The following is a 16,260-nucleotide window of genomic DNA, read 5'->3' on the forward strand; positions in this document are numbered from 1 at the left end:
TCTTGAGCTACTATGGGACGCAATTCTCATCCGATTAGGCTGAAATTTTGCATGAAGTGTTTTGTTATGACTTCCAATAACGGTGCTGAGTATGGTTTAAATCGGTTTATAGCCTGGTATAGCTGCCATATAAACCGATCTTGGATCTTGACTTCTTGAGCCGCTAGAGGGCGCAATTCTCATCAGAATTGGCTGAAATTTTGCATGAGGTGTTTTGATATGACTTCCAACAACTGTTCTTAGTATATCGCAAATCGTTACATAACCTGATATAGCTGCTATATAAACCGTTCTAGAATCTTGATTTCTTGAGCCTCTAGAGGGGGCGGTTCTTATCAGATTTGGCGAAACTTTGTACAACGACTTCTCTCATGACCTTCAACATACGTGTCCAATATGCTCTGAATTGATCTATAGCTTGATACAGCTCCCATGAAAACCGATCTCCCGATTTTGCTTCTTGAGCCCCTACAAGGCGTTATTCTTATCCGAATGGACTGAAATATTTATGGTCCGAATCGGACTATAACTTGATATAGCTCCAATAGCATAACAGTTCTTATACATTCTATATTTGCCTAAAAAGAGGTACCGCGCAAAGAACTAGACAAATGCTATCCGTGGTGGAGGGCATATAAGATTCGGCCCGGCCGAACGCTCGTATTTGTTTTAAATTGAATATTAAATTTTTTCAATTACAGTTTAACTTCTACCTATCATTCATTCCACCTCCCTCAGACGGTATAGAGATCGTATCTTATGGGGACAATTGTACGATCATGGCATCAGGCCTCCCACCCATTTGTGACTTCTGCGATAGGTTAAACGTCTACCTCAATGAACTTGCCTCATATTTTGCTGCAAGAGATCTGAAGATATCTGCCACCAAATCTTCAGACACTTTGTTCACTACATACGCATAAGAGGTGGGTAGGGAGGTGTATGTGATGGCCGATCGAGTGACAATTCCGACCATCAAGTGTCCCAAAATACTTGGTGTCACATTTGACAGCTCTTACACATTATCCTCACATGCCACTGCAATCTGCGATATGGTCAAAAGTAGAAACAAGGTCCTCAAGTCAGTTGCCGGCAGCAATTGGGGTGCTGGCAAAGAAACAATTGGTGAGTTATGCAACGCCAGTGTGATTTCGTTAGCTATGTGACACGCAGTGGAATAATTTTCAGATCTGTCAAAATGCCGCTCTTCGAACTGCAGTGTGCTGTCTTCCCAGTTCTCACGTAGACCACCTGCATCAGCAGACAAAGATCCTTTCCATGCGAAGACATAACTACATGCTGTCTAAGCAATACTTTCTGAGCTGTTATCGCAGGGACCATGCAAATCATCATCTTTTGGATACGTATTCACCGCCCAGAAGCCTTAAGGTGGATCTACATGATATAGAGCGTGAGGTTCAACGCTACAAGAGAGAATCTCTAGATTAAGCGGGTCTAGATAATATTCATGCAGACACGGTAGCCGATGTGTTGAATAGCTACCGGGTGAATGGGGTCCTTAGAGAACGACTGTATCCCATTGCACCTGAAGAAATTGACCTCCCCCGGCAAACCAAAGTAGTTCTGGCTCAATTACTATCCGGCAGATGTAGCCGCATCCCCCCCTACAGAGCAAGAATTGATGCCAACATGCAGGACGTGTGTCCCGATTGTGACCTGGGACCACACGACACACTTCATTTGCAAATCACTAAGCAAATCAAGGCATGGACTAGATGTGAGCACCACACGGGCTGGAACATTGAGGTCCGATCTGGGTGGTGTTCATTGTTGTTACGCTGTTACGAGAAGCTTAGCTGCGAGCTACCGGGCACGCCTACAGGTTGCGGATAGTGGTATGCTCCATACGGAGTAACGACAGTCGCGAACACTTAGGGTATCGAGCGGTGAGTCTCAGTGAGAGGCCGGGTAGCACTGGCTCTTGCACAAATACTGAGTGCCTATGATGATCGACATGACAAGGCGGGCTATTGGCGCCTTTCAATAACCAATTGCCACCTTGTTCCCGCGGCGATCTGTCCTTTGGACCGGAACGAGCTTGCTTATCTACAGTAGCATAACGAGGGTCGCCACCTCCAAATGCAGATGTGGTTACGACAACAATAACAACAACAACTAAGCAAATATCTGCAATATAGCCTATAGTTGATTTTACTTAAGCGCCTGTAATATGGTGCTTAAGAAAAATCAATTAAAGGCCTGCGTTATAAATGGAAGGCAATTTCAATGACTTATGCGTCCCACATTTCGATAAATCTATGGCAGCCGCTTCTACGTACCGGATAACCCCATGGAGTCCTTAAACAGCCATGGGCTGCCACCTCAAAAAAAAAAATATAGGGAACTCCTAGCCGACACCCGGCATTTTTTGGAAAACGTCTGTGGCGGACTTTTTGTTCATAGGGGTGCCCACAGACTTTTGCCAAAACTACGCACCTTAAGTTCCTATTCCAGGAGAAAAACATCTGTGTACCACATTTAGAAATTAATTGAAATTTCCAAAAAATATCAATCACTTTTTTGATTGGACCAACTAAAAAATTAATTGAAAATTTTAAATTTCTTTTACTTGAGTGTGCAATTTTTTTTTGAAAATGTTTTTAATTAGTTTCTCAAAAACGGCGAGTGATTATTATCATTTATTTGATTGAAACAGTTTCGATTAAAAAATTTATTGGATCAATTAATTTCGTGATGGAAACTGTGTAAGTCTGCATGGGTAATCTTAGATTTCAACTATAATCCCAAATACTTTGATGCTTTCCCTCATACACCTGGGCTAGGTTAGATTAGGATGGAGTGGCAGTCTTTTAGACATTTTTAAGTGTTGACAATTTAAGTCCATTATGCTACCAGAGTAGCAATAAACCAGGAATGTTAAACCCACGACCCGCGCACGCTATCAACTCGGCTACCTGGGTCACCCTTCAAAATAAATCTATTTACCCACCTTAGAGATCTGACATTTTTATCAATTGTTGTCGTCCGATTCAAGTGAAAACTCAATGACAAGGAACTTTTTTATGTAGCCGCGCCCGAACAGCATGCGGCAGGGGGGTAGCGGTGTTTTTGCGTGGTTTAACATCTCACAAAAGGACTACGAGCACAATTATGTAAAATCGGTGCGGTTAGTGATAGTGTGTGTAGGGCATGCGGGGAAGATGATGAGGCGTTGGAGCATTTCCTTTGTCATTGCCCGGTTTTCGCGTCTAACAGATACCGGCACTTAGCCCCCTAAGGACACAATACCAGACATGAACCAACTTAGGCGTGGCATGGAAAACGATTAAGGAATTTGTAAATAGCACGTAATTACGAACATAGATTTTCTTTTTCGAGGTTACTTTTTAGTTTTTAGAGCACACAACAAGCCGATTACTGGCTTAGGTGTATGTCTATAGTGACATGGGGCAGATTAATATCTGCACCCTCTTTTCAACCTAACCTAACCTAATACCTCACAAATGTCTCCAGCATTAGGAAGGGATAGCCACCACTGGGAATTTTATCTCATGTTCTGGCCAGTATTCAAGGCCGGAGTCGTTCGGAGCCATTGGCGGATATGCTCCTATCCTTCTATTGTGGCGATTGTTTAGTAACACTCTCAAATTTTTGTTAAATTTTTCTACAATTCTTATCAATTTTCCGAAGTTTTTTTTTTTTTGAAAAATATGTCCTCTCGAATATTTTAATTAGGACTGCGGTCTTAGCATAAAAAATGTCTCACATTAGAAAATCCTTTGAAAACAAATTCTAATGAATTAAGCACAACTTGTTAAATTGAGTGATAAAATAAAAAAGATTTGAAAACGGAAAGAAGAAGCAGAACAACAACAATACGAACAAGAATAACCGCAGACGTGACGACAAGAACATTTAAAAAAATTGCTTTTCGACGCTACAATAAAATGTAGCAAAAAAAGGGATAAGTAATCCTTAAAACAGCCTAGAATAATAAGAAACAGAATGTAAACATTTTGAAGAAAAGCGGCAATTAAGCCAAGACAAAATGTTGAAAGAAAAGGGACCAAACCGCATCCACAGGCAAAAATACACACACACACACACACACCTACTCGTACATACACGCTGAGCGTTAAGAGTTAATAAAGTCAACTTGATAAATAGAGGAAGAAGGGGACGAAGGGAAAAGAAGAGGGCAATTAAAATAAACCTCGACAAGCAACGGCAACGGCAGCGGCAATGGCAACGACAACAAACCAAAATAAAACATTCATGAAATGTTCGCAGCATATTTCCTCCATATGATTAAAATGTTAAGCAAAATATAAACATCCGTGATTTGCATATGAATGAATGTGTTGTTACATTCAAAAGTCAACAGGCAAACAAACAAACAAACAAGCCCATAAATATTACTGAGAAGAACGAAAACAAAAACAAACAAACAAAAAGTAACAGCAAAGTTCAATGTTTACAATAAATTCTATGACGTTATTCTAAAACTATTGCAAATAATTCATATGTCCGGTTTGTGATAACGGAAACGGATGTAACTACTCGTAGAATCCCTACAGCGACACCATCTATTCACACTACCATTTAATATTGCCTTTCTCACACACCCCCACACACACACACACACAAACACACACACACACACACACTCACAAGGTGTGCCATCAAATGTAATTGTGTACTTGGTCTAACAACACTCACCTAACACATACAAGCAATTTCTTTAGCTACACACCAGAACAACTGGGAACGGAAACAGGACATTGTGTTGGGCAGCGGAAGCATCTCATAACAGCTGTGAAACGGAAATGCATACAAAGTGCCACATTTAACAATGGAAATCGATGTAAATCTTCATAAGCCACCAAACGCCATAGAACTCAAGACCATCTCGGCCGGCAGTTACAGCATCGGCAATGGCCAAAGTAATAGTAGGTCGTCGACAGGCAGCAACAATATCGGCAACAACAACAACAATCACTCGTTCAACAACAATCATCAGCAGGCGGCGTCAGCAGGATTGCTACGCAGCCCCTCCACACCGCCTCCAACGACGACGAGTAGTGCAGGCCTAACACCAGGCTGTTGTGGCATTCTCTCACGTCTGCTGTGCTCCAGCAACTCTCGAGGCAAGACGGCCAACTCGAGTGGCGACTACAATACCCCAACCTACAATGGCTATACGGCTCCGCTGTATGGTGGCGGCAGTGGGGCGACACCGCAACACCATCATCCACTGTATATGAATCTGCTGAAGAAGGGCCAGCAGCATCGTCGTACTCCACAGGAAATCTACTTCGAGAGTCGTGGCAAATCCTGCAAGAAGCTATTGAAATTCAATGGTAACTCCAATAAGGTAAGTCCAACAACAAATATAACAATAGCATATAGCAGCTTCTACAAAAAGATCCAGATGGCACAAAGGCCAATCACATGAATACATTTAGAGGCACTATAAAGATACTCTGCTCTTATAACTGTATTTGTAAGCGCACTCATAAGCTTGTCGAGATGTGGCTATTGTTGGGATCATGGTTCATGAATGGCAAATAAATGGCAATGTATGGCGAAAGAAAACGAAAAGAAAAAAAGTGGTGTAGTTGAAATCACCTATGGGCCTTCTAACAAATTGCCAAATTCACTTCTAACATTATTGGGATAGGGAAAAATAAAAGTTTCTGGTGTTAGGTTGTTGACATTAAATATTGATCTGCCAAGGGAGGAGCCCTTTATTATCATTTTGTCAATTGTTATACATGGTCTTGGGGGTGTTTTTGAAAAAGTACCGATGGATAATATTTTAATGGATAACCAATTTATTAACAGAAAAACGTAGAAAACAAATTATAAGGCAGTTGTTATAGCTGTATATATTCCATGGGGAAGTAGCGATCCTATTCAAGTTCTATAGCTCGTTCCAGTCCATGTGAACAATCGTCGTCAAATATGGTGGCCATTGGCTATTTAGAGATGTTAATACTTAGTCTTGTTATATCGAGTAGTAAAGGCACACAGTGTTTAAGCAAGAGCCGGTGCCAGCCGTCCTCTCACTGAAACTCTCCACTCGATACCGCGGATTGTCCGCAACTGCGGTTGCAGGTACGGACGCGCCCCCATCTCTCAGCTAAGCTTCTCATGATAACGATCACTATCACAGAAATCGAAGCTTCAAGTTTCAAACTGTGTGGTGCTATAGTTATCTCGTGTCGGTCGTTCGGCAGGGCCGAACTTGGAACACCCTCCACCTCGGATATATTTATTAAACCCTGCAGACCTATAAGCCTTACTAACTTTCTACTCAAAATCTGGGAACGTATTGTGGACACCAAGATAAAGAGTAGGACATCCAGCGAACTGCTCAAATACAAACAACATGCCTATGTCAAGGGAAGGTCGGTGGAGACCGCCCTGCACGAGGTTGTGCATAAAATAGAAGATGCCAAAACTAACACTCTGGCGGTATGTATTGCCATCGAGGGGGCTTTTTACAATGTGCGGACCGACACACTGATCCAATCGTTAAACCAGTGCCGGGTGCACTCGGTCCTTAAAGACTGGATAAACCATATGCTTAGGAATAGGTGGATAAGTTGTGTGTCCCATGACATAAAGTAGCACAGGGCACGCCACAGGGGGGGCGCCACTCCTTTGGATGAGTACCATAAATAACCTATTACGGATGCTGACTGAGGAGGGATTTGAACCCGTCTGCTACGCTGACGATGTTATAATACTTCTAAGGGGTAAGAGACTTAAGGCGATGGGAGAATGGATTGAGGATTAAGGATGGGATTATACCTCGATTATACCATCGCGGTATAATCGAGGCGACGATAGGAAACCTGGAAGGAAGGAGATGAATCTTGAGGTCGAGTACGAGGCACTGCTGCCAGCGGCACAGTCTCGGATGGATCAATGCTAGAGGAGAGAGGGGGCCTTGGGGTTTACATTGAGAACCCAGGGACTGAGATCTGTTTTAGACTGCCTGACCGTAAAACGGTCCTGCAGGCGGAGATTCAGGCGATCACAGAATGCGTGAGGTGGTGGGGTGCGAACGCGAGGACGTCGAGTGTGAACAGCTTTACGGACAGTAAACTTGCCATAAGGGCAATAACAACCAGGACGGAAAGGCCACGAACAGTGTTGCAGTGTAAGAAGGTGATTAACGCTTTCTCTGAGAATGGAAGACATCAAATCGGGAGTTTGGCTTATATGGAAGCTATATCACATTATACACTGATTCAGAACATAATTGGGACGATCGCTGCATCTCGTAACAGAATACTGCGTGTAAAATTTCATCCCAATCGGATTATCGGGTTTGCAGCTTGTAGTGGTCCAAGACTGCTACGTAATTTCCACAGCAAATGGACAGGGAGACGGATGGGTGGATGGATAAGGCTAGATTGAATTACAATATTAAGACGATCAGGAATATATACACTTTATGGGATGGAAGATCACTATTTCGAGGTGTTATATTGGGTTGCCCAAAAAGTAATTGCGGATTTTTTTAAAAAAGGTAAATGCATTTTTAAAAAAACTTAGAATAAACTTTAATCAAATATACTTTTTTTACACTTTTTTCTAAAGCAAGCTAAAAGTAACAGCTGATAACTGACAGAAGAAAGAATGCAATTGCAGAGTCACAAGCTGTGAAAAAATTTGTCAACGCCGACTATATGAAAAATCCGCAATTACTTTTTGGGCAACCCAATAAATGGAATAACAAGATAGTACACCCCTCGTGGTGGGTATAAAAAATAATTTGTTGGAATTTTAAGAGAAGAAAAAGTTCAAAATAATTGGAAAAAAACTGTTCAAAATTAAAAAAAAAAAACAATTCAAAATTTAAACAAATGAATAAAACCAAAATTAAAAAAAGAATCTGTGCACAGTTTTAGCTCAAGAACTTAGTTTTTAAAATCTGCAGGGTGATTTCAACAGACATCTTAGATTTTTACGACGACCAAAAATTATATTCTTTTAGGGAAGAAATATAATATTTCAATGTGTTACAAACGGATTGGAAAATGATTTCGGTGCAAGGAAGCCAAACTCCATCGCAGTGGTGGGTATTAAAACAACATTGAAATTAACCCATTCACTACGAAGGGGTAGAAAAATACCCCTAGCTCGAGTTTTCCCATCTTAAGGTCGTGTTTTGGGGAAAAATTGGCTTTTTGACAAAGTTTTTGTTAAACAAATTTTAATAAAAATTTCTTCAAAATCGGACACGGGAATTGAGGGACAAGCGATAATGGGTGAAAAAATTGCCTAACTTCACTTTCACAGAAATTTTATAGCATTCTAGCAAAACAACATTTTTTTAAAAATCGATTTTTAATGAAATTCGATTTGCTAGATTTCTGTAGAAATTTCGTTTTCATAGAAAATTCCTTAAAACCTTGACGTTTAAGAAAATTATCAACAAATTTGTTATTTCTCTTGAATTGTGCTTGTGCCGACCACACTCCTTGTGCCGTCTTATCACAGTTTCCAAACATTTTTTAAAATGTTAAGCCTTTAGAACATATGCCAAAAGTATGCAACGACTATGTATGCCCCTCATAAAGCGTTGTGGGAGATTTTGAAAAAAACGAAGATAAATTCAAACAAAGAGAGATAGATATTGGTTTTATTTTGTGCTTAAGCTGCAGCTATTCTGAGGCATACTTCTTCTTTAATGCATTTGTGTACTTAAACTAATACAAACAAACACACACACACACAGACGCACACCGGAAGCACATATCGTATAGTAGACATATAACATACCCTACATGTGCACATATTTACACAAGTATGAACATATTGTTATATAATCTTCAATCTCAACAACTTTAATGTACTCGTCCACTTCCCCTTTGATATTTGTTTGACGTACACTCAGGAAAAAATTTCGTTTGGGAGATAGGGTGATAGAAAAAAAAAAAATTTCCGTTAGTTGTTGGAATACAAAAAATACAAAAAACTATTCTTTAAGAGTCTTTGTGTGGAAAAAAATGATGTAAATATATTTTGGGAAGAAATTGGATACCTAAGAAAAAAAATGGCAAAAGTAGCTGCTGATATATTTTCCAGAAGGCTTTCTGGTTTGTTTGGCTAGAGAGATGGGATTAATAATTTGAGGTTAGGTATAAGAGAGGCTAAATGTATGCTAAAGTTTGAATCAGCTTTAGACACAAAGGTTCGAGATAAATTGTAGAAGTCGCCTGAAACACACAGTCAGTATTTGTCCATTGTGATACCATAAAAACTTTAACAACTAAAAACGTGTTAGGTTCGGCCGTGCCGAACTTTGGATACCCATTACCATGGATATGTTAATCATCCTATTTTATTATAACTCCACTGCCATATCCATAGTTATATTTAATCTGTCCCATGCCACTATAGACATATACCTAATCCAGTAATCGGCTTGTTGTGCGCCCTAAAAGCTAAAAATTAATCTCAAAAAAGAAAATTTTATGTGTGCTACTTACAAAATCCTTAATTGCTTTCCATACCACTCTCCTAAGCTGGTTCATGTCTGGTATCGTGTCCCCACCTAAGTACCGGTGTCTGTGAGCCGCGAAAGCCGGGCAATGATATAGAAAACGCTCCAACGTCTGATCATCTTCCCCACTTGCCCTATACATGCCATCACTTGCCGCATTGATTTTGCATAAGTGAGCTCGTAGTCATATGTGTCCCGTTACGACACCAAAAGCCATACTGACTTCCTTTGTACTTCCTTTCAGTAATAGCCTCATCCTCTCACGATCTGGATCACCCCATGGGATTTTCGCCGTCCTACCGGCTGTTCCACAATGTAACATGCGCGTATGTCGCCCACGCCCTTAAATCGGACTACGTCGTTCGGAAAGGCTTCGGATTAACCAAGTTTATTGACGGCAGTTCTCTGGCCTTCATTGCCAAATCGTCTGCCCTTTCAATCCCCTTATTCCGTTATGGCCCGGCCCCCAAACGATGAGGATTGTGCCATCTTCAGAGAAGGCGTTTATCTCCTTCTTACACTCCAAGACTTTTCGTGATCTTACCGTCCTGGTTGTTATGGCCCTTATGGCCATTTTAATGTCCGTAAAGATGTTCACATTCGACGTCCTCGAGTTAGTACCACACCACCTCATGCATTCCGTGATCGGAAACAGATCTCAGTCCCGGGGTTCTCAATGTAGACTCCCAGGCCCAATCTTTCCCCTAGCTTTGATCCACCCGTGTAACATGATCTTCCCGACGGCAATACCAGGGTTCCGTCAGTCCAAGACTGTGCCGTTGGCAGCAGGGCCTCAAGTGTCGTCTCAGGTATCTGAACGGAAACCTCTTCGCTTTCTTCCAGGTTTCCTATCGTAGTCTCGATTATACCGCGATGGTATAAGCTAATCCCGTTCTCAATCCATTCTCAGATCGCCTTAAGTCTCATAGGCGCAGTGGCTGTCTCACATTTAATCTGTATGTCAATGGGTCGGACATCTAGAAAAGTGCCCAGTGACCTAGTGGGCGTGGTCCTCATGTTTTCTGAACTTGAATGTGACACTTCCAATTAAGTTTTCTTTCCGAGATCACTCCTAAGCATTTGACCTTGTCAAATATCGAAATCGTTTTATTGAGGAAACGTGGTGCGTCAAATTGGCCCACCTTCATCTTCCTCGTGAACCGGCATATTTCAGTCATCTCTGGGTTAACATTGTGACCCCTGGGTATAGCCAAGTCACATGCCATATTCAAGACCCTTTCGGCCCTTCTGCATAGTTGGTTCAGACCCTTTCCCCCTAAGAAGTATTATAACAGCGTCTGCATAGCAGACGCGTTCTAATCCCTCCCCAGTCAGCAACCGTAATAGGTTATTTATGGTGGTCGCCCAAAGGAATGGCGATAAAATGCTCCCCTTTCACTTTCCTACTTATATTAATGTCATGGGACCCACAATTTATCCATCTGTTCTTTGGCATATGGTTTATCCAGTCTCTAAAGGACTCGGTCCACCCGGTACTGGATTGGATCAATGAGTCGGTCCGCACATTATTAAACGCCCACTCGAAGTCAATGCAAACCGCCAATGTGTAGGTCTTGGCATCGAAGGATTCTTCTATTTTATGTACAACCTGGTGCAGGGCAGTCTCCACCGACCTTCCCTTGACATAGGCATGCTGTTTCTATATGAGCAGTTCGCTAGATGTTTTACTCTTTTTCATGGTTCCATGGTTTTGAGTAGAAAGGACGTAACGCTTATAGGCCTGTAGGCCTTTGATGTCGCATAACTTGCCTTGCCGGGCTTGGGTATGAACACCACCCTTGTCTCATGCCAGGCTTTCGGAGTAATTGCAAGTCATAGGCGCGCTGTGAAAATAGTGGCCGGATGAGGTGCCGGATAGTCGGCCTCCTTTTGTAGTAACGCCGGAAATATGCCATCAGGTCCGGGTGACTTAAATGGTTTGAAGCTCCTCAAGGTTTCGTTGACCATAAATTCCGTTATGATCAACCTTCGATCAACCTCAATTTTCCAATATTCCGGTGTCTCCACGAGTCCCTTCGTATCCTGTGGAAAATTTGTTTTCATCAAAAGCCTCAAATGCCCTCCGTTGTTTCTGCTTTCATTCCCATGTCGTCTACTAACATTTCGATTGCGTCATTAACGCTATCGACCTGGCCACAGGAAAGCTTCCAGGAGGCACGTTTTGCCTCTCTGGAAATGTTATTGTATTCATTGAGCCGTGTGTAAAACACATCCCAATATACTTCCGATTTTTTACAACGTGCTCTATTAAAAAGTCTGTGGACCTCTTTCCCAATGTTGCGAATTTCCCCAGTCATTCAGGGCTTTTCTTGGGCTGATTTCCTTTCTCGAAGAGAACAACTATCTACGAAAGACTCCACTAGTGCAGTCGTAATCCTATTGACATTGTCGCCAATATCTTCTATGCTTGGACAAACTAAATTATCTGGCCCAAGTCTTATCCTGAGTAGTCTTCCGAATTTTCGCCAGTTGGTTTTCAACTTATAAGGGAAGCTTATCGGATTTGGCGCTGGCCGTGCTATTCTAAACCTGATGTAGCGATGGTCTGAGAAGGAATTCTCCATGGAGTTAAAATACGTCAAATCATGGTTCGTTTGGTACACCTCCTGTGGCTTAGATTTTTCCATTGTATGAAATTTTCAATCATTAAGCTCACCTCGAAAGAGAAATTAACATAATTTTTTTATACCCTCCACCATAGGATGGGGGTATAGTAATTTCGTCATTCTTTTTGTAACTCCTCGAAATATTCGTCTAAGACCCCATAGAGTATATATATTCTTGATCGTCATGATATTTTAAGTCGATCTAGCCATGTCCGTCCGTCCGTCCGACCGTCTGTCTGTCGAAAGCACGCTAACTTTCGAAGGAGTAAAGCCATCCGATTGAAATTTTGCACAAATACTTCTTATAAGTGTAGGTCGGTTGGGATTGTAAATGGGCCATATCGGTCCATGTTTTGTTATAGCTGCCATATAAACCGATCTGGGATCTTGACTTCTTGAGCCACTAGAGGACGCAATTCTTATCCGATTTGGCCAATTATGGTTCAAATCGGTCCATATCCTGATATAGCTGCCAAATAAACCGATCTTGGATCTTGACTTCTTGACCCATTAGAGGGCGCAATTCCTATCCGATTTGGCTGAAATTTTGCATGAGGTGTTTTGTGCTAAATATGGTTCATATCGATCCATAGCCTGATATAGCTGTCATATAAACCGATCCGGCATCTTGTTTATTTTTAAATTTAGCCGCTAAATACTACAAATAGCAGTTTCGGCGCCAAAAATTGTTTCGTAAACATAATGCTAAAATGTTACATACCTACATATTACAATCATTCACATAAGTTTCAAATCTCTTTTCGAACACACTTAAATCGGTTTGAGTATCAAAGTAATAGCATAATTACATCCTTCTTGAACTTACAAACCATTGTGCTGCTGCTTAGTTAAGCCTATACAATTACCCTTTTTCCATAAATAAATTGAGTTGATTATAAAGTTCCATTATAGACAGACATCTACTGTTTGGTATAATTAACCAATATTCGGTTGAGGGAACTTCTTGGGGAGCAATTAAAAGTCCACCCAATTTGTGCAACATCTGCAATTTTCTTCACTTCTGACCACTTTTGCTGAGCGTAACCACAACATCTGCCAGCCGTAGAACTTTTCTTTGGTATTGGCCATAGTCATACTCACACATCCATAGACACATTGAGAAGTTTAAATGTTTGTGTGTGAATGAATGTCTTACTTAACATCCTCATTATAGAGACTTGGGCTGGGACCAATTTCGTTTGAGTGGTGCATGGCGTGACCACCCGACTAACAAGCCAAGCAATGCCACATTCATTTTGTTAGCCCAGCAGCCGGCAGCCGGCATACAGTCAGCTAGCCAAATTGTGCCGTATCAGCCTTATTGCGGTCGAAATATAAGGGCGGGTAGGAAAGTAGCCTCCCCCTCCTCCTCCTCCTCGGCTACAAACCAAGAACATCAACTATGCATCAGCATAATGCATTAGAACAGAATTTATTATAACAACGATGAGTATTATTGTTATACAAACATTGTATGCTACAAAAACCACACACACACACACATATATGCATGTACACACAGGAAATCTATGCTGCCCATGTTCAAACTCATACGCACACAGACTATAACATATACTCATACACTCACTCATATGTGTGACTAAGTATATTTGCATCAAAATATTTGCTTGGTCATGTATGGTTGCGTGGGTTTGTGTTTGTAGTACTGTTGGCAACAATGCTTGTTGTCAAAAAATACAAAAAAAAAGAAAACAAGAATGGAGTAAAAAGGATGCTAAAGCATCGTCTTTATCCTTATTGTCCTACTTAACCACACGAACAATGCAAAACTTGAATGGAGTACGACGTGAATGTTTATTTTAATGATGACTTGGCACAAACCATCTTCTTCACCTCCTGCTTATAATAGCGAGCACACACACACACACACACACACCCAACACCCAAAAACACATGGAGACAGAAATTAAAAAGGAAATGCTGCTTAAACTACTTTTGGTACCATCCCACACACCCTCTCAATCTCTCTGTTATTCATGCATGTAAATATTTCTTTTACTTACTTGCTGAGTGAGGATGAGTGTTGGCAAATAGGGAAATGATTTATGAAAAGATGCAAAATCAGCATTTGAATAATATAAGCGTCTATTTAACTCGATAGAATTAAAGCAAATGCTCAAAAGAGATTTTTGTGAAAGAAATATTGGGTGTGGACAGACACAAGTACACTGGCTAATTTCAACAAAATTCATAGAATTTAAGTAGGGCAAGGTGACATGTGGACATGTAAATTAAGCCAAATTTATTTATATTTAAATTTCCCACCAATATCCTATTAAGAAATGAGTTATATCCGATTAAAATTTTTAACTCAATTATAAGGGACCTTCCCTCCTTTCCTACTCTTCGTAGAAAAATTTAGCTTGGCTAAGATTTCACAAAAGTCATGGACAATTTGTATACCCTTCAACATAGTATATTAATTTGGTCATTCGTTTTGTAACACATCGAAATATTGATATGAGACCCAACTAAGCATATACATTAGAGTGTCCCAAAAACAAAAAGGAAGCATACCCTCCATGTTTTTTCCCTTTGATCCCAATAAGCAAAATACGATATATTATGGCGATTGGTTAATGATAACCAGTGCCAACACAAGGTCCAAAGTTGTATGTAGTGCTTTTTAAGGAATTTAATTGAGTATTTTAGATCCATGCATGAAATTGGTAAACTAAGTATACATTGATGTTGAATTTATTACAGAACCACAAACTGTAAACTGCACCACAACTGTGGCTGTGATAAAATGTGTAGTTTGATTCAGAAATTCCAGCCGATTCGGATAAGCCATGTCTGTCTGTCCGCATATCCTTTCTGTGCTGATAGTCCGTCCGTCGTTTTTTTGTAATTAAGGTGGAGATCGCATTTGTTATCCAATCATCACGACCATTTGCATATATCACATTTCAGCTCAAAGACAAACCGGTTCAGATTTTGATATAGCTCCCATATATAATAAAATTCGCCCGATTTACACGTAAGCCAGTAAATACTAAAACTTAACCTCGGAATAGAAAATCTAAGTTAGGAATTACAAAATCCTTCATTGTTTTCTTCAGCACGCCCCTAAGTTGTTTTATGTGTGGTATGATTTCCTCATCCAGGTACCAGTGTCTGTCTGTTAGCCGCGAAAGTAGGGCAATGAAATAGGAAACGCTCCAACGTCGCATATTATTCCACACATGCCCTACACATGCTATCACTTGCCGTGTCGATTTTGCAAAAGTGATCTCTTAGCCCTAGGTGTTCCGTTATGATACCGAAAACTATACTGACCTTCTTACTTCCTTTCAGTAATAGCCTCGTCTTCTCATGAACCGGATCTCCCCATAGGATTTTCGCCGTCCTACCAACTATTTCGCTGTTCCACAGTATTACATGCGAGTTCGTCGACCACGACCCTTAGCTCAGACTGCGTCGACCCAAAAGGCTTCGGGTTAACCAAGTTTATTGACGGCAGTCCTCTGGTTTTCAGTGCCAAATCGTCTGCTAAATGGGATATATCGGTCCATGTTTTGGTGTAGGTGCCAATAAACCTTGGATCTCGACTTCTTTAAGCTTAAGAGGGCGCAATTTTTATCCTATTTGGCTGAAATTTTGGATGAGGTGTTTTGTTTTGATTTGGACCAAGTATGCTCCAAGTCGATCCATAACCTGATATAGCTGCCATATAAGGCGATGCTCAGAATTGACTTCCTGAGCCTCTAGAAGGTGCAATTACCACCCGATTTGGCTGAAATTTTGCTACGACATCCAACAGTCCTGCCAAGTATGGCAAAAATTGTTCCATAGGTTAGGGTTTAGGTTAGTTTTAAGTGGCAGTCGACCATGAGACTCACACAGACGTTTTCGTCCATTGTGATACCACAGGAACAGGATAATGAAAATCCCAGAAGGTTTCTTTCTACCGTTGAACCATCCAGATCGCTCTAAAAAAAGCCCAACAACTTGGGAATGTTCACATCTACTAAATCAGCCAAGTTCTCAAAGAAATGATAACCTAAAGTTGAACTCCTTCTGACTGCCAGTGTCGGACATACACACAGCAGATGTTCTATAGTCTATTCTTCCTCAACGTGCTTATAGCTTCGGCAAAATTATAGCCAC

The 16,260-nt window shown here is 40.9% G+C and overlaps 1 protein-coding gene and 1 long non-coding RNA gene across 4 annotated transcripts in view; one reads left to right on the plus strand and one right to left on the minus strand.

Annotated features, from left to right (window-relative positions):
• The window catches only part of LOC131997795 (uncharacterized), a 203,351-nt gene that overhangs the window by 12,164 nt on the left and 174,927 nt on the right, over nt 1-16,260 (minus strand). The gene's annotated exons all lie outside the window — the stretch shown is intronic.
• The window catches only part of LOC106089680 (probable serine/threonine-protein kinase roco8), a 113,317-nt gene that overhangs the window by 7,107 nt on the left and 89,950 nt on the right, over nt 1-16,260 (plus strand). For 2 of the 3 annotated variants that reach the window (XM_013255615.2, XM_013255616.2), the window contains exon 2: nt 4,273-5,356. In XM_013255615.2, coding sequence (XP_013111069.2) covers nt 4,835-5,356 — 522 coding nt within the window. In that variant the 5' untranslated portion in view covers nt 4,273-4,834. The remainder of the gene's footprint in view (nt 1-4,272; nt 5,357-16,260) is intronic. The other variant, XM_013255618.2, reaches the window with a different exon arrangement.

This window comes from Stomoxys calcitrans, chromosome 5 (assembly GCF_963082655.1).
Source record: "Stomoxys calcitrans chromosome 5, idStoCalc2.1, whole genome shotgun sequence".
Taxonomy (NCBI): Eukaryota; Metazoa; Arthropoda; class Insecta; order Diptera; family Muscidae; genus Stomoxys; species Stomoxys calcitrans.